This window comes from Stegostoma tigrinum, chromosome 14 (assembly GCF_030684315.1).
Source record: "Stegostoma tigrinum isolate sSteTig4 chromosome 14, sSteTig4.hap1, whole genome shotgun sequence".
In the NCBI taxonomy this organism is placed as follows: Eukaryota; Metazoa; Chordata; class Chondrichthyes; order Orectolobiformes; family Stegostomatidae; genus Stegostoma; species Stegostoma tigrinum.
In genome coordinates this window covers 6,668,704-6,691,836 of record NC_081367.1, presented here as the reverse complement: position 1 = coordinate 6,691,836, position 23,133 = coordinate 6,668,704, and the positions used below count along the sequence as shown (strand labels likewise).

At 45.8% G+C, this 23,133-nt stretch overlaps 1 protein-coding gene across 3 annotated transcripts in view; it reads right to left on the bottom strand.

The window, feature by feature from the left end:
* Positions 1-1,508: 1,508 nt before the first annotated feature.
* Positions 1,509-23,133, bottom strand: part of LOC125457900 (single-pass membrane and coiled-coil domain-containing protein 1-like) — a 33,751-nt gene continuing 12,126 nt past the window's right edge. For 2 of the 3 annotated variants that reach the window (XM_059650853.1, XM_048542647.2), the window contains exons 3-4: positions 8,883-9,032; positions 1,509-2,084 (exon numbers count right to left, since the gene is read on the bottom strand). In XM_059650853.1, the coding sequence (XP_059506836.1) occupies positions 1,637-2,084; positions 8,883-9,032 (598 nt within the window). In that variant the 3' untranslated portion in view covers positions 1,509-1,636. Of the gene's footprint in view, positions 2,085-8,882; positions 9,033-12,064; positions 12,112-23,133 lie in introns of all 3 variants that reach the window. The other variant, XM_059650855.1, reaches the window with a different exon arrangement.

The following is a 23,133-nucleotide window of genomic DNA, read 5'->3' as shown; positions in this document are numbered from 1 at the left end:
AAACAAAGAGGCTTTGCAGGTGCATAGTTCCTTGAAAGTGGAATTGCAGGTAGACAGGGTGGTGAAGAAGGCATTTGGCATGCTTGGCTTCAGTGGTGAGTGCATTGAGTAAAGGAGTTGGGTTGTCATGTTGTGGCCGTACAGAATATTGGTGAGGCCACTTTTAGAGTACTGTGTACAGTTCTGAGTTGCCCTGCTACAGGAAAGATGTTGTTAAAGTTGAGAGGTTGCAAAAAGACTTGCAAGGATGATGCTGCAACTGGAGAGTTTGAGCTACAGGGAGAAGTTGAATAGGCTGGGGCTTTATTCACTGGAGTGTTGAAAATGACAGTGACCTTATGGAGGTTTGTAATATCGTTATTTAATTTTATTTACTATTGTCATATGTACCTAGGTACAGAGAAAAGTTTTGTTTAGCATGCAGTACAGATAGGTCATACTATACAAAGTGCATTAATGTAATAGAACAGAGAAAAGAATACTGGCTGCACAGAAGATACACAAAATGCAAGATTGCCATTATTTAAAATTTGAGAGATCCATTCAAAAGTGTAATAACAGCAGGGAAGAAGCTGTTCTTGAATCTGTTGGGCACGGATAGGATAAATAGCCAAGGTCTCTTTCCTAGGGTAAGGGGGTCCAAAACCAGAGGACATAGGTTTAAAGTCAAAGGGGAAAGATTTAAAAAGGACCTGAGGGACAACTTTTTTATGCAGAGGGTGGTACCTGTATAGAACTAGCTGCCAGAGGAAGTGTTGGAGGCAGGTACAATTACAACATTTAAAAGGCATCTGGACGTTTATATGAAAAGAAAGGGTTTCGAGGGGTATGGGCCAAATGCTGGAAAATGGGACTAGATAATATTAAGATATGTAACTCTTCGGCACCGAAGAGTTGAACCAAAAGATCTGTTTCATGCTGTATGACTCTGATGTCAGGTCTCTACATTGTGGAACTTACTCCTTTTTCTAACCTTTAATTAGATACAGGCATCAATTATAAAATAAATTAAACTATTGATTAAAAGCACAAAGCAAGCTGTTTAATCACAGGAAACCAGCACTGAAATTCACATCAGACAAACCACACCTGGGATAGTTTTAAATGTTTGCATGTTCTGAGCAGGCTGAACTTTAATCACAAAAAAATGCTGACAATGTAAAAATTTAAAGCAGACACTGGAAAGACTTCAATTGTCAGTTGACTGAGTACGCAATGTTTCAGTTACAGAACCCTTCCTCACAATTGGAATATATCCTATTTTGACATTTAGGAGTTGGTTGGAAGTTTCATAAGGGTCTGTCCACTGCCTGACTGAAATCTTCTATCTTTACAGTGTTCTGACCTTCGCACCTCAATTTTTGGAAATCCTTCACTCTGTAGTGTTGTGATTTTTGATGCTGGATTTTTGTTATGTCACAGGTACAAACATTGAATGGCTGTTTGTCAATTCAACATTCAATAAGAGATACAAGGGGCATTTTATTGCCCAAAATCAATATACCACCTTGGCGTGCCTATTTGGCAAAAAATTAGTGGCGTGATTTTATTAACTCAAAGCAAAGAATGTTACATTGTGGAAGGATGAGGTTAATCTCCAGACCTGGAGGTTTGCGTTCTGTCTATATCCTGCTCTTCACTTGGGTCTTGGTCTCCTTCGTGTGCTTGCATTATTGACTTGGTGTTGCTCAGTTGTCATCATACTACTTTCTTTCTCTGCTAACTGCACAAGATGGAACAGACAATGATGTAGAATGCGGCTAGGCACAGCTCTGTCTAAAACTTCTTTGATGTTTAGGTTGTGCCTTCTTCTTTCCATTAATGGGTAATACTCAGCATCTTTACAGTGGGTCACAAAGAATGCACACAGAGCCTTTGTATCAGATTCATTCAGACCAAATTCTGGGAGCACACTTGTCCATGTAGCCTCAAGGTCCATATCCCAAATTTTCCTCCTCAAGATAGAAGACAGCGTGGGCAGAAAGCTTGCAAGACCTGGCTGTTTCTCCAACACACGAAGATGCAAAGACTGAAGAATGTCAACAACATAACTGAAGAATATGTTGACTTCCACATGTGTGAGCCTATTAGGTAGAAATGAAAGCACAGTAAGATGTGGTACTGGTAGATAGAAATATGTTTGGACCAGCAACACAATTTTAAAATTTCAGACCACAAAAAATGGTTTGAAAATATCAACCTTGATCTCTGGATACTTAGCATCAAATTCAGCTTGTGGAATATCAAACACATGAGTTTAACAATTTGATCACAGAGCACCTGTGGTTTTTTTGACACAAAATGCCCTCCTAAACATACAATATGCAGGTGAAAACTACACTTACTTTACAAGCTGAAAGTACATTATCTACATGATTGCAATAGGCTGCATTGTTGGCGTCAGAAAATCCTACTGACAGTTAGTTAGGATGCTTTTAAATTCAAAGTTATTTGAAGGTTAGTAATTGATTGGTCACTCCAAGCTCTGGTGAACTTCTGGCTGTGTCTCTGTCTAAAGATAGAAATGTTTTGCTGATGTTGTACTGTTGATACTCTCTGTCTGATAATTTGGCTGCTGTCCTGGTAGTTTCAAATTTCTTTGGGGCCAGTAGGCAAGGGAGAGCAGCAGGAGAGAGGGTAGCGCAGAGCATGAGTAGCTGCAAGAAAAAATGATGGTCATATCTACAGTGACTCTTCAGGGACCATTCGTCCTGCCTGACCTTTGTTAAGGAGCAATATCTGAATGCCTTCGCTCTACAAAGGAGCCATGAGAAAGTTATGTCACCATCTTCAACTGAAGCTCAAGTCTCATATAAAGTTCAGCCTTCTTGATAGAACACTCTGGCCCTTAACTATAATGTCACAGGATCTTTCAGGCTGTACATTGCTGCATCAGATTTTTTCAAGATGTGCCGATATGTCTACTAATTCCTATGGCAGAATCCTGACAGTTACTCCAATGCTCTTAATGCTGTGAATAAAGGTTCTGCATATGCAGCTGGAGGGTCCTTCCACATTTCCCACCATGTTGGAAATAGCTGCATAAGACACTAATGCTCGAAAAGCAGCTGTTAAAAGCCCCAAAAATCTGGACCACTTGAATCAATAGCTATGCAGCATAGCCAAGGAGATTTACCAGAATTGTACTATGAAGGAATTTCCTTTATGTGAGTTATGTGACTTGCTTCACTTGGATTCAAGTGGTCATGATTGTTTTCCTTGGAGCAGCAAAGGTTAAGGCATGAGTGGAAAAAGATGTTAAAAGCAGTAGAGTTTTGATAGAGTAAATGAAGAGAAACTGTTTAAACTTGTCAGATTATTTCGATTTATTTCATTATTTTCCTTTCTTTTCTCTAAGAATTTGTACTTAAGAATCTATACTTAGGTACCTTTGTACCTGAGATGAGGCCGTAAGTGGCAACTTGTAAACTTTTCACTGTATTCATGTGAGTACATGTGACAATAAAGCTAATTCTAATTCTCAGAGGGTCAGTAAACTAAAGGTCACAGGATATAAAATAAAAATGACAACCAAGTTAAAGGCAACTGGTACAGATCAAATTAAATGCACCATTGGCTCATACTACCTATTGATGATCGGGATGCATTACTTTAGATTTTAGATTAGATTAGATTCCCTACAGTGTGGAAGCAGACCCTTTGGCCCAACAAGTCCACACCACCCCTGGAAGAATCCCACCCAGACCCATCCCCCTATAACCCACTCACCCCTGAACACCACAGGCAATTTAGCATGGCCAATCCACCTAGCCTGCACATCTTTGGACTGTGGGAGGAAACCCACGCAGACACGGGGAAAATGTGCAAACTCCGCACAGGCAGTCGCCCGAGGCTGGAATTGAACCCAGATCCCCGGTGCTGTAAGGCTGCAGTGCTAACCACTGAGCCACCGTGCCGCCCCACTTAGATGGAACACATCACATAATTTTGACAGTAAATGTGTTAAAATATTGTCCTGCACAGAGAAACTTTAGCCTGATGGAAAAGGACTTAAAATTAGGGGCTTAAGTGGAAAGCAGGATGCAACAACCTTGAACTGGAATAACTGCCATTTATTGGGACTTGCCCTCAAGAAATTAACAGTTTCACACCAAAAAAAACTGTTGTGTAAGATACAGCAGGTCTGGGCAGAAAGGGCATGTTATGTACAGACAAAAGAATAACATCCCAAAAATAGGAGTGCCATTTTAAAAGCATAAATGTAGATTACAGTGATTACGTTGGGGATACTTATGACTAAGATTTGATATGGATTGGTCAATTGATCCAAGTGCTACCTTAATTTACAATATAATGGGCACATTTGCTTGCTTGTAATTATGTATGTGCTCCTAAATCTTAATTTATGTGTCGAGAGCCTGTGACTTTCTTAGGAGTGGACTGGAATTCATATGTGGTGTCAAGCAGTGACAATAATTCTAAAAATTGGGAAAGTAAACAGCTTTGTAAAATCTTATAGCATCCTACGGCCAATGATTTTTTTGACAATCACACAAGTTAATGAAGAATTGACATTTTGAATTTGTACACATAGAATCAGAAACTCTCCACTGATGTAATAATGGATGCCTTACTTCCCATACACCATGCTCTAATTCTTATTGCATTTCCTTAAAGTTGGGATCATGAATGTTACCTGTTTGCGCAGTGATTTGTATTCTAACATGATGTGAACCACTTTTCTAAGATGCAGTGACGTTTTGCTATTCTGACTAAAGTAACTTTGAAGGTCAAATGTCCCAATTTTATTTATATGTGTTCATTATATATACAGTGCAACATTTAGGATGAGAGAATTTCTATGAGATCAATTATTTCGGCCTAGTTTAGGACTGGTGCCTCAGAAAGCCTCAAGTCAATTTGTGCACTAGCATCAGTCCTGTTCAGACTTTAAGAATACATTGAAGGAATTATTCTCGGGAAATCCAAAAACTCCCAAACAAATACAAATGTTGCATCAAAGAATCAGTTGAAACTAAGCAGAATCCCATAATCCAATCTCGATTTAAATGAAATTGGGACCTGTATCTTCTAATTCAGAATTTGTAACCTTAGCTATATGTTTTATATGTATCTCTATATATATACTGATATACAATATGTATCATATACACTGTGAATAGTTAGGTGGGATCCTGATAATGTAGGTACTACAACATACAACTATACATTGTGACCTACACATCTTACTGAGGAACAACATATTTAGGCCTGAAACCTCTGACCCTGTTCAGCCTTGGTATAGAGGACCATGAACCAGAGATTCTGGCCCACATCCTTAGGTGAGGTTTCTACCTGATCCGAATCCTTTAGTAAAAATTGGCATCAGTTATTAATCTTCAAAAGAGATTACACCAGATCTCAGTGTTTATTCCGCTGATGCTTTCACTGGTGTAAAGGGAAGAACTTTCCATAAACCTTGAGAATTTTTCCCTAGTCTGGCTCCTTAACTATTGTATCATAGAGTCATTCAGCAGGGAAACAGACCTATCGGTCTTTCTTGTCTGCACCAACAGATGCCCCAATCTGACGATTTGCTAGCAATCAGTCCATATCCCTCTAAACCCTTCCTATTCATATACCTAGCCTTTTAAATATTGTAATTGTACCCATCTCCACCACTTCTCCTGGCAGGTCATTTCATACATGCAGCACTCTCTGTGATAAAGTTACCCCTCAGGTCCTTTTTAAAACTGTTCCTCTCTCACCTTAAACCCATGTCCTCTAGTTTTGGACTATCCCTAATCAGTCCAAATGCACGTAAATTCTGTTCCTCCAAACCCCCTCCAGCAATTTACCTACCACTGATCTAAGGTTCACCTGTCTATAGTTCCCTGGCTTTTTCTTACAAATACAAATATCTCAGCAAGGGACCCAGCAATCTCTTCCCTAAATTCCCAAGCAGTTCTGGGAACACCTGATCAGGTCCTGGGGATTTATCTACCTTTATATGTTTTAAGACCTTCACATCCTCTTCTGTGTTCTTTTCAACACATCATTATTTATTTCCCCAAGTTCTCTAGCTTCCGTGTCCTTCTCCACAGTAAATACTGATGTGAAATATTCGTTTAGTATTGCACTCATTCTCTCCCTAGTTACTGTTTTGCCCTTCATTCACTTAAGAGAATCTCTTTAGATTCTAATTAGCTCTGCCAAAGCTATCTCATGTCCCATTTCATGCCCTCCTGATTTCCCTCTTAAGTATACTCGTACTGCCCTTATACTCCTCTAGGGATTCACTCAATCCTAGCAGTCTGTACCTGATATATAGCTTCTTTTTCTTGACCAGAGCTTCAATTTCTTTAGTTATCCAGCATTCCCTACACTTACCAGCCTTTCCCGTCACACTAACAGGAACGTACTGTCTCTGAACTCTTGTTATCTCATTTTTAAAGGTCTCTCACTTCCCAACTGTCCCTTTACCTACAAATTGCCTCCCCAATCAACTTCTGAAAGTTCTGTCTAATATTGTTAATATTGTCAAAATTGGCTTTCTCCAAATTATAACTTCAGCTTTTTTTTTAAATCAGTTCTATCATTTTCCATAACAATTTTAAAACTAATTGAATTATCATCATATGCCCCAAAATGCTACCCCACTGACACCTCCGTAACTTGCTCTGCCTTAGTTCCCAACAGAATATCAAATAATAGTCCTTCTTTAGCAGGTACATCCACATATTCAAAAAAAAACTTCCTTGTTCACACTTAACACAGTCCTCCTCTTCCAAGTCTTAATACTATGACATCCCAGTCTGCATTTGGAAAGTTAAAATCCCCCGTCATTACAACCCAATTATTCTTACAGATATCTGAGACCTCCTTAGATATTTGCCTCACAATTTCTCACTGACTGTTGAGGGTAGAGGTGGTGGGGAAAGGGGCTATAATCCAATCTCAACAAGGAGTTCATCCCTTTTTTTATTTCTCAGTTCCACCCATATAACTTTACCGGTTGATCTCCCAGGAATATCCTCCCATGTACAGTCATAATGTTATTCCTAACCAAAAATGCCACTCTGCCTCCTCTCTTGCCTCCCTTTCTATCCTTCCTATAGCATCTATATACCAGAACACTAAGCTGCCAGTCCTGTCCATCCAAGAGCCACATTTCTGTAATAGCTTTGATAACCCAGTCCCATGTTCCCAACCATGCCCTAAGTTCATTTAACTTACTTGTCAGACCTCTTGCATTGAACTAAATGCAGTTTAATTTATGTCTTACCTCATTCTCCGCCATGCTCTTGTTTGCCTTGACTATTTGTATTGCTCCCCTTACTTACTGTACCTTTTCTCTTTTCTCATTATTTCTTTGGTTCCCACCCTCTTACTAGTTCCAGGCCTCCCAAGTAACACTAACAAATTTCTCCACAAGGATATTAGTCCCCTTCCAATTCAAGTGGTACCCGTCCCTTGTATACAGATCATTTCTTTCCCTCAAGAGTTGCCAATGGTCCAAAAATGTGCATCCTTCTCCCCTGCACTAGTTCCTCAGCCACACATTCATCCATTCTATCCTCCCATACTGAATCTCACTAGCACGTGGCACTGGATAATCCAGATGTTACTACTCTTGAGGAGCTACCTTTTAACATCCTGCCCAGTTTCCTACATCTGTTTGCCGAAACTCATCCCCTTCTTTAGCTGAGTCATTGGATCCAATGTGTACAACGATCTCCTGCTGGGTTCTCTCTCAGTTTTGAGAATATTCTACACTGTCTCTGAGACATCCTTGACTCTGGCACCAAGGAGGCAACATACCATCCTGATGGCTACAGACTAGAGTGTTCCCTATTACAATTGATTGCTGGGAACCTGATGTACGTGTTATTACAGTAGAGCCAGTCAAGGTACTGGAAACATGGCTGTCAATGCTATTATCCCCTACGGTATCCAAAACGGCATACCTGTTTGAGACATGGATAGCCACAGAGGGCTCCCACACTACTTGGCTACCTCTCCTACCATTCCGAGCAGTCTCCCTGTCTGAATCTGCAGCTTTTCTACCTTCCTAAAACTGCCATATCACAGCACCTTGCTCTTGCAAACTCATTACCTGTAACTCCCTCTCCAACTGAATAATGCAGTCTGATCAACTTCACAACCAAACACACTTCCCACAGACATGGTCTCCAGTAACATTCAAATTCTGCCCAATCTCCCACGTCTGACAGAGCACATCACCCTACTAAAAGATCTTTCTAACACTTTAACGATCTACGGACCCCCCAGAAATTAACTAAAAACCAATGCACACTTAATTCAAAAACACAGCATTAGCACAATCATACTGATCAAAAACACTGCACTGTGATGACATAATTTGAATCCTTAATGTTAAAAGCCAATCAAGAGAGAAATCACAGTATAAACGTCAGGAAAAAAAATGTCCTCACCTTACATGCTATTATAGATTTACAAAAGAAAAATAAAATTGAGAAGTTTTAAAAGTATTAAAATCAAACAGTTAGCTGATCAGGCTCAAAGACCAAAGGCAACCCTCTTCTCCTTTAGTTTCAGGCTCTGATTTTGTTCTAAATCACTGATACCTGTACAGCTGCATAAAAGATATTACACCTCCCATGTCAATTAAGAAATTTCACTGCTTGTTATTTCATTGAAATCCAATATTTAGAGCCCTTGGCCAATTTCTCAGCCTGACAGCAGTGAAACTACGCATTGTTAGCTGCTTTTTAAAATGTCAATCTCTGAGCCCTATGCAATTCTTGTGGATGGATTGAAATTCAGCTCCCAAGCTGAATTTCAAATTCAGTCCAAATGGAACAGAATTTAAGGTGTGGATTCTACTTTAAATACCCCTGCATACTGTCCTTGCATAGTTTCTTCTATCTGCACATCACCTGTCTTCCAAGAGTGATGACCAGAGCTCATCTTCGTCGGCTTCCTTTGCAATGCTTTCACAGTCTGGTTCAAATGATTGAATGAGTTCTTTTGCATCCTGATCGAGTTTCTGATATTCAGCCTTCAATTCCTCTATCCTCTTCTCCAATCTGAAAAGTTGAATCAAAAATAACTGCAGACTTGAAAGTGCACAAAATTCTCTGTCATATATTCTGAACAAAAATCCATGCTTAAGAATTGGTGCTTATCCATCCAGAATGACAAAGGGTCACCAGAAGCCAGATTACAAGGACCAGCCCGTTGCTTGAATATTGTCGAATTGGTAGGTGTAGGGAACACACCTTTTTTTGCTATCACCAGTGGTAAGGGAAATTTAAAGGTTTAAGAACAATTTAAGAAATAGAGGTTTAGAGCACAGCACAGAGGGAAGATATTTAGCTCGTCAAGTCCATACTGGTTTGCTGTTGACCAATCTATTAGTACCATTTCCTGACCTCATCCTGTAACCTTCCTTGATCATTCATCTCCAGTGCCCAATCAGTTTTCTTTTAACTATTCATTAGATCTACTTCTACCATCTCTGCAGGCAGCAAAGAAACCAGGTTGTTCTATTTTACTGTGTAAAAATGTTCATTCTCACATGTCCCCAAGCATCTCTGGCTAAAACCTTAAATATGTATCCCTCAGTCCTTGTACATTCAGCAACTAAAAAAGATTTTCTTTCTCTAGCTTATTGAAAATCATCGTAATCTTGTACACTGCTACTGAATATTCTCTTGATTTTTTTTTAAGCCAAGTAGAACAATCCCATCTTCCCAAACTTACCGTTTTGACTAAAATCCTTTCATCCATACAACAGAGATTCTGGTAAATCTCTGCATCCTCTTAATGATGACCTCATCCCTCCTCAAGTATGGTAAGCAGAACTGGATGCAGTACTCAAATATACTCTAACCAGCACTTCATAAAGGACAAATATAAATTCCCTGTGCTTGTCCTCAAAATATATATTTATGAAACTCAAAATCCCACTTAGATTGCTAACTAGTTTCTTAAATTCTGCCAGTTTCAGGGATCTGTGCACATGGACCTTGAGATCTTTCTGTCCCTGAAGTCTTTAGGACTCTGCTATTAAATCTGTATTGCCACTCCTAAGCCCTTTTGTCAGGATGCCTCCTTTCTCACTTCTGTACAAAATTCTGTGCTCTACTGGGCTGCCTATGTGCTGTTGCGGTCAATTTGTATTATTTTATATAATTATCCCAATAAGCGTAATAAGAACCAAATAGATCCAGCTATTGCAGCAGTCCAGCACATTACGATAAATGTTATCACAGTAGATTTGTTGGTTAGGTATTTCTATCCTGCTGCTGGCAGAAATCTTAACTGTGTTATAATTCATATTATTATCATAACCTGTTGTAAGAGTCTTGAATCTTCTCTTCGCACAACTTGATGTCAGACTTGACAGCATCAAAACAATCATAGGAACTTGTTGAAAGTTCATACATGCTCTGATTGGTCAGAAAAGAAGTGGCCTCTAGCTGGAAATGCACCTATCTCATTTAGTGATTACATCACTTCATGATTATGACACCTCTTCAGCAACTTGGCACAATTTGCCAACTAGGTTTAACTGTGATTAGAAATGTAAATAGTGACTGGGTCTCATTTTAGTCTAGAAATAATATCCACATTAGAATAGGGGAGTGGCTGTTAAGAGTCTGCACCGGTTAATGAAAACTAACATACAAATTTTTTGTTGAGAAAGTTTATTAATTTGCTCAGTCCTACAGCTCTCGCCTAACATCCAGTATCCCAGGTGACTCTTTCATACGTACTCAAAGACAAATAATCCTTAGCACCTGCGTATGGGCAGGTGATGGCCTAGTGGTATTATTGTTGGTTTTTTAACCCAGAAACCCAGATAATATCCAGGGGACCCAGGTTCAAATCCCACCATGGTAGATGGTGGAATTTGAATTCAATAAAATATCTGGAATTAACAATCTAAAAATGACTGTGAATCCATTGCCAGTTGTCAGGAAAAACCCATCTGGTTCACTAATGTCCTTTAGGGAAGGAAACTGCCATCCTTACCTGGTCTGGTCTACATGTGATGCCAGACCTACAGCAATGTGGTTGACTCTGAAGTGCTGTCTGGACAATTAGGAATGGGCAATAAATGCTGCCTAGCCAGTGATGCCCTCATCCCATGAACAAATAAAGGACCTGGCTATCTCAACTTTAACAATTACATCAACAAACATTAATAATGTGATTGACAGACATGGAAGATTAACCTTTTCTTTAAATTAGCACTTGATAAATGTCCCAAAATTAGTCAAAAGGAAGTAGATTCATTTTTATCCTTGTCTGATACTAAAACACAATCAACAATTAACAGACCCTTTATTCCTCTAGCTTTAAACAACTATGCGTATGAATAATTGTAAACCCATTAAAGAAGCATTTGTTTTCCATATTCTTAGTACACAATATTCCATGGTCTTATCATTACAGTAGACATCGCTTTCCAAGGACATCTGATAACTTCTTAGGACAAACATTCCTGTTTAGAAAACTGTCTGACAGTTGGTGACAAATAAGCTAGTTTTAAAAAAAAATCTCTTTTCTTTCCAGCTTCACACCAGCAGAGTCAATTCTCATCCTTTTCAATGCAACACCATTTGTTGGATGGAATAGAGAATGGTTATCCACATAACATGCAATGGGTGTTTTTTTGTTAAATTGCCCCTTTAATAGCATTTCCTTCAGTATATCAAACAATATATCCGTTATCCATTGCTTCTTCTATAGCCAATGTTCAGTGGGTAAGAGGCTTTTAAACATCTTTTTTATTGTTTTCCTTGTTTCCCAGGCCAATGAGCAACATTTTTTCTTCTTTCCCAGCAAGAATGTGTTGCACCAGAACATCTATCTGGAAGGTTTGCTTGTGAAAAATGGCTAACTGTCTAGCTTTAGGATCATTTGAGATTGACAATATGACTGTACGTTAGCGAGTTTTGAGAAGATTTGTAGCTCAGGTTGAGGTTCTGGATGTGAGTTCGCTCGCTGAGCGGGAAGGTTAGTTTTCAGACGTTTCATCACCTTTTTTTTATTTGAAAAAATATACTTTATTCATAGAATGTACAAAAAAATAAAACATTTATACACCTACCCAGTCATGCAAGCCACTCCGGATTACCCAGGGGGTACGTACACCGACTAAAGGAAAAAAACAAAACAGAGAAAAAAAAAACAAAGCAAAGAAACCACCCCAGCAGTCGTCACCCCGCACAGTCCCAGTTGACCCCCTGACCAGTTGGGGAAGGCGCCAGCTGGGCCCAGTTACCAGATAGGGTTCTTTTTCCTTTTCTGGACCAGGGGGCTCATACGGTGGTCTTTCCCCACCGCGCCTTGGCGGCGGCTGCCCCAAGCTTTAGCGCGTCCCTCAGCACGTAGTCCTGGACCTTGGAGTGTGCCAGTCTGCAACACTCGGGCGGGGTCAGTTCTTTCAGCTGGCAGACCAGCAAGTTGCGGGCGGACCAAAGAGCGTCTTTCACCGCATTGATGGTCCTCCAGGCGCAGTTGATGTTGGTCTCGGTGTGCGTCCCCGGAAACAGCCCGTAGAGCACGGAGTCCCGCGTCACGGAGCTGCTCGAGACGAACCTCGACAAATACCACTGCATCCCCCTCCAGACCTCCTGCGCATAGGCACACTCCAGAAGGAGGTGATCGACAGTCTCGTCCCCCCCGCAGCCACCTCGAGGGCAGCGTGCGGTGGTGCAGAGATTCCGGGCATGCATAAAGGATCTCACTGGCAGAGCCCCTCTCACCGCCAGCCAAGCAATGTCCTTGTGCTTGTTTGAAAGTTCTGGCGATGTGGCATTCTGCCAAACGACTTTGGCAGTCTGCGTGGGGAACCACACGACGGGATCCACCCTCTCCTTTTCCCGAAGGGTCCCGAGGGTACTACGTGCTGACCACTGCCCGACGGCCTTGTGGTCAAAGGTGTTTCCTTTCAAAAATTTCTCCACGAAGGACAGGTGGTACGGAACAATCCAACTACTCGGAGCGTTCCGCGGCAACGAGGCCAGGCCCATCCTTCGCAACACCGGGGACAGAGAGAACCTCAGTAAGTAGTGACACTTGGTGTTTGCGTACTGAGGATCTACGCACAGCTTGATGCAGCCGCACACAAAGGTAGCCGTCAGGGCGAGGGTGGCGTTTGGTACGCCCTTTCCCCCATTTCCCAGGTCTTTGTACATGGTGTCTCTGCGGACCCGGTCCATCCTTGACCCCCAAATGAAGTGGAAGATGGCCCGGGTGACCGCAGCGGCGCAGGTCCAGGGAATAGGCCAGGCCTGCACCACATACAACAGTACCGAAAGCCCCTCGCACCTGACAACCAGGTTCTTACCCGCGATGGAGAGGGACTGGAGCGTCCACCTGCCCAGCTTCTGCTTCAATGTGGCGATACGCTCCTCCAAAGTCTTAGTGCACGCCCCAGCTCCACCAAACCAAACACCCAGCACCTTCAGGTAGTCTGTCCTGACGGTGAAGCGGATGAAGGAGCGGTCGTCCCAGTTCCCGAAGAACATGACCTCGCTCTTACCCCTATTGACTTTGGCACCCGAGGCCAGTTCAAACTGGCCGCAGATGTCCAATAGTCTACTCACCAACCGACGATCGGTGCAGAAGACGGCAACATCGTCCATGTACATGGAGGTCTTGACCTGAAGGCCTCCGCTGCCTGGGATAGTCACGCCCTTCAGGCTCACGTCCTTCCTGATGGAGGCAGCGAAGGGCTCCACACAGCACACGAACAAGGCAGGAGAGATGGGCAGCCCTGCCTGACTCCAGATCTAACAGGAAAACTGTCTGATTCCCACCCGTTGATCGAGACTGCGCTAACGATGTTGGCGTAGAGCAGCCGGATCCAATTGCGGATGCCCTCCCCGAACACCAATTTGGAGAGGACGTCCCTCATGTAAGCATGAGAGACCCTGTCGAAGGCCTTCTCCTGGTCCAGGCTGACGAGGCAGGTGTCCACCCGCCTGTCCTGTACGTAGGCGATCGTATCCCTGATGAGCGCGAGGCTCTCAGCGATCTTCCTGCCCGGCACAGCACAGGTTTGGTCAGGGTGAATCACTGACTCCAGGACAGACCTGACCCAGTTGGCTATGACCTTGGCCAGGATTTTGTAGTCCACGTTCAAAAGTGAAATGGGACGCCAATTCTTAATTTCTTCCCTCTCCCCCTTCCTCTTGTAAATGAGGGTGATGATGCCCTTCCTCATGGACTTGCACATTTCCCCTGCCCGAAGCGCACTATCGTACACCTCCAGCAGGTCCTGGCCAACCAGGCCCCACAGAGCGGAATACAGCTCAACTGGTAAGCCGTTGCTTCCGGGAGTCCTATTCCTCTGCAAGGACTTGAGGGCTCTGGCCAGCTCTTCCAGGGATATCGGCCGGTCCAGCCACTCCCTCGTGCCATCGTCTAAGACCTCCGTGATAGACGACAGGAACGACTCTGAGGCCGTGCTGTCCGTGGGCTTCGTGTCGTACAGTCCGGCATAGAAGGATCTGCTGATGCTCAAAATGTCGGGCCAAGACGACGTCACCAAGCCGTCGTCCTCCTTCAGCCGGCTAAGCACAGAGCTCTCTTTGTGCACCTTCTGAAAGAAGAAACACGAGCACGTCTCGTCCTGCTCCACAGAGTGGACCCTGGACCGGAAGATTATCCGGGAGGCCTCCGCGGCGAAGAGCGAGGCTTGCTGGCCCCTCACCTCGCGGAGGTCCTCCGTGACATCGACCCCCATCAATTGCAGAAGGAGCAGGTTCTGCACCCTTTTCTGGAGTCGCGACAGCTTTCCCCGCCTCTCTCTTGCCTTCTGAACACCCTTGAGGACAAAGAACCTCTTGATGTTCTCCTTCACCATCTCCCACCAGTCGCCTGGAGACTCAAAGAGGGGTTTCACGGTTCTCCAACCGGTGTACTCCCTCTTAAGCTCCTCGATGTTCTCTGGGGTCAACAGAGTCGTGTTGAGCTTCCACGTCCCCTTGCCGGCTGGCTGGTCGCCCTGTAAGTGACAGTCGGCCAGCAGGAGGCAGTGGTCAGAGAAGAACACCGGCTCGACGCCGGTGGACCTGACCGAGAACGTCCGTGACACAAACAGGAAGTCTATCCTTGAGCGGATAGACCCGTCTGGCCGCGACCAGGTGTACCTCTGCTGCGCTCCGTCTGCAGGGGTGCTGAAGACGTCGAGCAGCTTGGCGTCCTTCACCGTGCCCATCAGGAATCTGGACGTGACGTCCAGTTGACTCCCCCCACCCGCTGTCCCCACGCCGGATCTTCCATCTGCATCGATGATGCAGTTGAAGTCTCCGCCTAGGATGACCGGCCTGGACGTAGCCAGCAGGGGTGGAAGCCGCTGCAGGACGCCAACCGCTCACTCCGTACCACTGGGGCGTACACGTTGATCAGCCTCAGGGGAGCATTCCTGTAGGTGATGTCAGCCACTAGGAGGCGCCCCCCCACCACCTCCTGAACTTGAGAGATGGTGAAATCGCGCCCCCGCAGCAGAATAGCCAGGCCCGAGGAGCGACAGTCGTTACCCCCCGACCAGATCGAAGGCCCACAGGTCCAGGCGCCGGACCATTTCCCGTACCTGCCGAGGTGCGGTATCCCGCACTCCTGCAGAAACAGGAGGTCCGCCTTGATGGTGTTCAGATAGGCCAAAGTGGACACACATCTCGCGGTTGACTTGACGCTGCGCACATTAATGCTCGCAACTCGTACCCCCATTGCGGGCAGTGACCGCAGTACCCTCCCCAAGTCCAAGGTCCAGCCCCTCCATCTGTCCCTTCATGCCCATTGCCCGGGCTAACTGGTGGACGCTCTCCGGGCTCAGGAAACCGTCCGTGCTGCCTTCCGGGTGGCATCCCCCCGTCAGGGGTGCGGAGGCAGGAGGGTCCGGCTCCGGGTCAGGCTGGGGACGCGCTGTTTCCTCCTTCCCGCCTGGAAGTTCCGGGGGGCACTCCAGTGCTCCAGCAGCACTTGACTGGGTGTCGGAGGGAGCCTCAGCATGCCTCCCGTCACCTGGAAGCGGGGTGCTGCTTTCCTTCCCCCTCGAGACCTTTAACTTCTGCTTCGGGTGGGCCCTCTCCGAATCCTCCTCGTCAGAGGAGCTCTTATAGCCCCCCTGTAGCTGCCTCTTCCCGCCTGATGGTTGCGGTTCCTGGGCCCGTCGACACACCTTCCTCCTCGCTTTCCGGACTGTCGTCCACTCCCCTGGGTCGCCTGTCGCCGCCTCCATTGGCTCCGGGTTGTCGGGGGGGGGGAAATCGGAGCCTGCAGGGGTGATTTGCTGGCCTCGGGCCCATCCTGCAGGGCTGGGCCCTCCTGCACGGCCTGGCCCTCCTGCACATTAGTGGGGTCCTTGCTGGGCCCTGGTGCCTTCCTCTCCTCCGGGGGGACTGGCCCCGCATTTCCCCTGCCAGCGACCTGGGCGTAGGTGGTACCCCGCCGCGGGCATGCCCTATAGAAGTGGCCCGCTTCCCCGCAAAGGTTGCAGCTTCTCTCTCGTGGGCAATCCTTTGCAAGGTGTCCCTCCTCCCTGCAGTTCCTGCAGATGGTGGCTTTGCAGTCGGCCGCCATGTGACCTGACCTACCACAGGCATGGCAGACTTTAGGTTGCCCTGCATAGTTCAGGTAGCCCCTGCTCCCGCCGATTGCGAAGCTGGACGGTGGGTGTGCGACATTCCCGTCTGCGCCCATCCTCAGCGTCACCTTGACCTGCCTCTTACTCGTCCAGATGCCAAAGGGGTCCACGATGTCAGTTAGGTCCCCTTCCACCTTCACGTACCTTCCGAGGAAGGTCAGGACATCAACTGCTGGCACATGCGGGTTGTACATGTGTACAGTCACCATACGGCTCCTCTGCGCTGGCATCACAAACAGTGGGACAGCGGTCAATACAGAGAGGGGGCCCTCACCTCCTTTCTCCTTGAAAACCTCCAGGAAGCGCTCGCAAAGCTTGGCACTCCTGAAGGTTACGTCGTAAAAACCTCCTCCGGGGAAATCCTGCAGGCAGTAAATGTCCGCAGCAGCGAACCCACAACAGTCCAACAGGACCCTCTTCACGAAGAAGGTGCGGTCCACAGGTGCACCTTCATCCACCTTCTTTACAGAAACACGAATGGTGTTCTGGACCCCCTGATCTGGGGCACGAGCACTTGCCGCAGCCATCGTTGCAGGTTGGCTGCTCCCCTGAACCAGCGTTAGGCTGAAGCCAGCATTAAGATCCACTGGTCGCAAGGGCGCACAGCCAACCCGACGTCCTCCTTTCACCTCCAAGATAGCACTCTCCTCCTCTCGGTCCACAAGAGAGTGGGTCTTTATTGTGTTTGAGATGTAAGCTGGTTCACTGAGCTTGCCGGTTTGTTCCCAGATGTCTTGTCACCATTGTAGGTAACATCAACAGTGAGCCTCCGACAAAGCGCTGGTGTTATGTCCCGCTTTCTATTTATCTGTTTAGGTTTCCTTGGGTTGGTGATGTCATTTCCTGCGTTGGTGATGTCATTTCCTGTTCTTTTTCTCAGGGGATTCTAGATTGATTTGGAGCCAATGTGTTTGTTGATGGAATTCCGGTCCTAGAAGCATGGCATTCCAACCGGAATTCCATCAACAAACACATTGATTTGGAGCCAATCTACCATCCCCTGAGAAAAAGAACAGGAAATGACATCACCAACCCAAGGAAACCTAACCAGATAAATAGAAAGCGGGACATAACACCAGCGCTTCGTCGGAGGCTCACTGATGATGTTACCTAGAATGGTGATGAAACGTCTGAAAACTAACCTTCCAGCTCAGCGAGCAAACTCACATCCATGACTGTACGTTTCCCTGGATTTAATTCCTTTCATGCTTTATTTGCTGTTGGAACCCCTTTAACCATATCCTTCTTTATTTGGATGCATTTTATTTGTTCTAGATAAGATTGCTGATGCAAATATAACTCCCAACTTATTCTGCACAACATCTTTGTATGTAAAGAGTGGGATGGAGGTGGGAACAGGTTAGATCAATTGAGTAGAGTGTGATGCAGAACAAATCCATCAGCGTGGATACATTAGTGCGGAGCTGGATGAACACAGCAGGCCAAGCAGCATCTCAGGAGCACAAAAGCTGATGTTTCGGGCCTAGACCCTTCATCAGAGAGGAGGATGGGGAGAGAGAACTGAAATAAATAGGGAGAGAGGGGGAGGCGGACCGAAGATGGAGAGAAAACAAGATAGGTAGAGAGGAGAGTGTAGGTGAGGAGGTAGGGAGGGGATAGGTCAGTCTAGGGAAGATGGACAGGTCAAGGAGGTGGGATGAGGTGGTAGGTAGGAAATGGAGGTGCGGCTTGAGGTAGGGGGAAGGAATGGGTGAGAGGAAGAACAGGTTAGGGAAGCAGAGACAGGTTGGGCTGGTTTTGGGATGCAGTGGGGGGAGGGGACGAACTGGGCTGGTTTTGGGATGCGGTGGGGGAAGGGGAGATTTTGTTGCTTGTGAAGTCCACATTGATACCATTGGGCTGCAGGGTTCCCAAGCGGAATATGAGTTGCTGTTCCTGCAACCTTCGGGTGGCATCATTGTGGCACTGCAGGAGCCCATGATGGACATGTCATCTGAGGAATGGGAGGGGGAGTTGAAATGGTTTGCGACTGGGAGGTGCAGTTGTTTGTTGTGAACCGAGCGGAGGTGTTCTGCAAAGTGGTCCCCAAGCCTCCGCTTGGTTTCCCCAATGTAGAGGAGCCATACCGGGTACAATGGATACAATATACCAGCTCGTCCCCTCCCCCCACTGCATCCCAAAACCAGCCCAGCCTGTCTCTGCTTCCCTAACCTGTTCTTCCTCTCACCCATCCCTTCCTCCCACCTCAAGCCACACCTCCATTTCCTACCTACCACCTCATCCCGCCTCCTTGACTTGTCCATCTTCCCTGGATTGACCTATCCCCTCCTTACCTCCTCACCTACTCTCTACCTATCTTGTTTACTCTCCATCTTCGGTCCGACTCCCCCTCTCTCCCTATTTATTCCGGTTCCCTCCCCCCATCCCCCTCTCTGATGAAGGGTCTAGGCCCGAAACATCAGCTTTTGTGCTTCTGAGATGCTGCTTGGCCTGTTGTGTTCATCCAGCTCCACACTTTGTTATCTTGGATTCTCCAGCATCTGCAGTTCCCATTATCACAGTGTGGATACATTCCCTGTACTGCTCTGGTAGTTCATGGAGGGCCCGTCTCCTCCTTGCCACACCTACACTTGTAGTTTGATTACCCTCAAGCTATGCATATCCAATTGTTCCTCTTTCTAATGGTGCTTTGTGGAATTTTGCTCTGCACCATTATTTAATGGCCCCCAAAGCCTGACTACCAATGTGAAATTCCTTTCTTATTGTATTTATCATGTATCATTTAAATTAGATTCCCTACAGTGTGGAAACAGGCCCTTTGGCCCAACAAGTCCACACCGCCCCTTGAAGCATCCCGCCCAGACCCATGCCCCTATAACCCACACACCCCTGAACACTATGGGCAATTTAACATGCCTGCACATCTTTGGACTGTGGGAGGAAACTGGAGCACCCGGAGGAAACCCATGCAGACACGGGGAGAACGTGCACAGTCTGCACAGACAGTCGCCCGAGGCTGGAATCGAACCCCGGTCCCTGGTGCTGTGAGGCTGTAGTGCTAACCACTGAGCCACTGTGCCGCCCCATAAGAGCAATAATTCTGCAGAATCTCCTCACTGAAAATCCTCAAAGTGCATCATAAAGGTGCCTGCTAGGTCCTCTTTGTGAAACCAGTGAAATATCATTAGATTTACTTTAACTGAATGCAATCCATTTTCAGTAGGATGGACCTGAGAAGTACTAACCTTTGATGCATTATTCAGCCCATAAATATACTTGTTTAGTTTCCCTTCTTTACCACTGGATTCTTTAGCTGGTTTCCAAAAGATTTCCTGTTGAAAATAATTCCCTTGCAAAATGTATTTGAATTGATTAGCATTCTCGGGAAGATATTGCTAAAAGAACCAAAAAATCCACAGGCTGGCTTTATCGTTGTTTTTTCCTTGGATATGATGTCACTAATTAGACCAGTCCTTGTTGCTCATTCCTAATTACACTGGAGAAGGTGGTAGTGAACTATCTTCTGCAATCCATGGGGTGTAGAGACCATAAGACGTAGGAGCGGAAGTAAGGCCATTCGGCCATTCGAGTCCACTCAGGAATGGGAGGGGAAAGTTAAAATGGTGCAACCTTTGGGTGGCGTCATTGTGGCACTGCAGGAGGCCCTCCCATTCCTCAGACGACACGTCCATCATGGGCTTCCTGCAGTGCCACAATGTTGCCACCCAAGGGTTGCAAGAACAGCAGCTCATATTCTGCTTGGGAACCCTGCAGCCCAATGGTATCAATGTGGACTTCACAAGCTTCAAAATCTCCCCTTCCCCCACTGCATCCCAAAACCAGCCCAGTTCTTCCCCTCCCCCCACTGCATCACAAAACCAACCCAGCTCGTCCCCTCCCCCAACTGCATCCCAAAACCAGCCCAGCCTGTCTCCGCTTCCCTAACCTGTTCTTCCTCTCGCCCATCCCTTCCTCCCACCTCAAGCCGCACCTCCATTTCCCACCCACCACCTCATCCCGCCTCCCTAACCTGTCCATCTTCCCTGGACTGACCTATCCCCTCCTCACCTATACTCTCCTCTCTACCTATCTTGTTTTCTCTCCATCTTCGGTCCGCCTCCCCCTCTCTCCCTATTTATTCCAGTTCCCTCTCTCTATCTCTCTCTCTGATGAAGGGTCTGGGCCCGAAACGTCAGCTTTTGTGCACCTGAGATGCTGCTTGGCCTGCTGTGTTCATCCAGCTCCACACTTTGTAATCTTATAGAGGGGGAGGGGTGTTGGGCAGTGGTGGTTTAATTACTGCAGAATTCCTTGTACCTACTCTTGTAAACATTTATATGACCGGTCCAATTCAGTTTCTGGTGAATGCTAAAACCCCGGATCTTAATACGGGATTCAGCCATGGTATTTCCATTGAATGGCAAGTGGCAACGGCTAGATTCTGTCTTGTTAGAAGTGGTCATTGCCTGTCATATATATAGTGTAAATATTACTTGTTGCTTATCAGTCCAAGTCTAAATATCGTCAGATTTTTCTGTGTTTAGATGTAGACTGTTTCATAATCTGAGGAGTGACAAACAGTGCTAAACATTGTGCAATTATCAGCAAATATTACTGCTTCTAATCCTCTGATGGAATGAGGTTATTGATGAAGGAGGTGAAGATGGTCAGGTCTAGGATACCAATTTGAAGAACTCCTGCAGTGATGGCCTGGGACTGAGACGATTGACCTCCAAGAATCACAATGTCAACATCTGGTTCCAGCATGAAGGACCATTAATGTCCCAAGTAAGGAGAGATTAACTAAGTTCCCTTCTTTATTTAACTCCTCCCTTGGTTGACCATAACAATTAATTTAAAAAGAATCCCTTCCCTCTTGGATATTTGCTTCCAGGTTTTAGGAGGAGCCAATTTATCTAGTCTTTCCTGAGTTAAAGAATGAGTTTATTAGCTCCCAAAACACAAGAAGAAAAAATAATAGATAACAAGGTGTACAGCTGGATGAACAAAGCAAGCCAAGCAGCATCAGAGGAGCAGGAAGGCTGATGTTTTGGGCCTAGACCCTTCTTCAGAAATGGGGGAGGGGAAGGGGATTCTGAAATAAATAGGGACAGAAGGGGAGGCAGATAGAAGATGGATAAAGGAGAAGATAGGTAAGGAGACAGACAGATCAAAGAGCCGGGGATGGAGCCAGTAAAGGTGAGTATAGCTGGGGAGTTAGGGAAGGGACAGGTCTGTCCAGGGTGGACGGACAGGTCAAGGGGGCAGGATGAAGTTAGTAGGTAGGAGATGGGGGTGGGACTTTAGGTGGGAGGAGGGGATAGGTGGGAAGAAGAACAGGTTAGGGAGGCGGGGACAAGCAGGGCTGGTTTTGGGATGCGGTTAGGGGAGGGGAGATTTTGAAGCTTGTGAAGTCCACATGGATAGCATTGGGCTGCAAGGTTCCCAAGTGAAATATGAGGTGCTGTTTCTGCGACCTTTGGGTAATATTGTTGTGGCATTGCAGGAGGCCCAGGATGGACATGTCATCTGAGGAATGGGAGGAGGAGTTGAAATGGTTCGCAACTGGGACGTTCGCACTAAACAACTGCACCTCCCAGTCGCGAACCATTTCAACTCCCAGCCATTCCTCCCACCTCAAGCGCCACCCCCATCTTCTACATAGTAGCCTGATCCAACCTCCCTTGACCTGTCCATCCTCCCTGGACTGAGCTATCCCTTCCCTAACTCCCCACCTACACTCACCTTTACTGGCTCCATCCCTGCTTCTTTGACCTGCCTGTCTCCTCTCCACCTATCTTCTCCTTTATCCATCTTCTATCTGCCTCCCCCTCTCTCCCTATTTATTTCAGAACCCTCTATCTTTCCCCCATTTCTGAAGAAGGGTCTAGGCCCGAAACGTCAGCTTTCCTGCTCCTATGATTCTGCTTGGCCTGCCTTGTTCATCCAGCTGTACACATTGTTATCTCAGATTCTCCAGCATCTGCAGTTCCTACTGTCCAACCAAAAATAATAAACTGCGGTTCACATTCACAGAAATGACAGGTGAGTCTAAAAGGTAAAACTTAAAAAGGAATATGCAAACCTATCTTTGGCTTCTCCATGATAAATCAGTTGTGAACCATTGTGGCCATTAAGGTGGATGACTCTGGTAACAGTGACTCTGGCATTTGATAATTGTTGGAGTTTTTTTGTTCTGCAGTTAGCTAAAAGGATTTGTCCACTTTCCTTCAATGGTGATTGTGCTAGCTTGCTTTCAGCAATCAGTGAGACGTTTCCTTTTTATCTGCCCATGCAGGAATATCTAGTGGAAGTTCTCAGCTGTTTCCCTTGTCAACACACTTTAGAACTGTGGAAGCTGAACCACAAGCTATCACGCTGTATACACAGATCAGGTTGTAGTTGGTTTGTAACCTGCTTTCTTGTGTATTCCAGGAAGGGAAAAATACAATCAGTGATAATGGGAACTGCAGATGCTGGAGAATTCCAAGATAATAAAATGTGAGGCTGGATGAACACAGCAGGCCAAGCAGCATCTCAGGAGCACAAAGGCTGACGTTTCA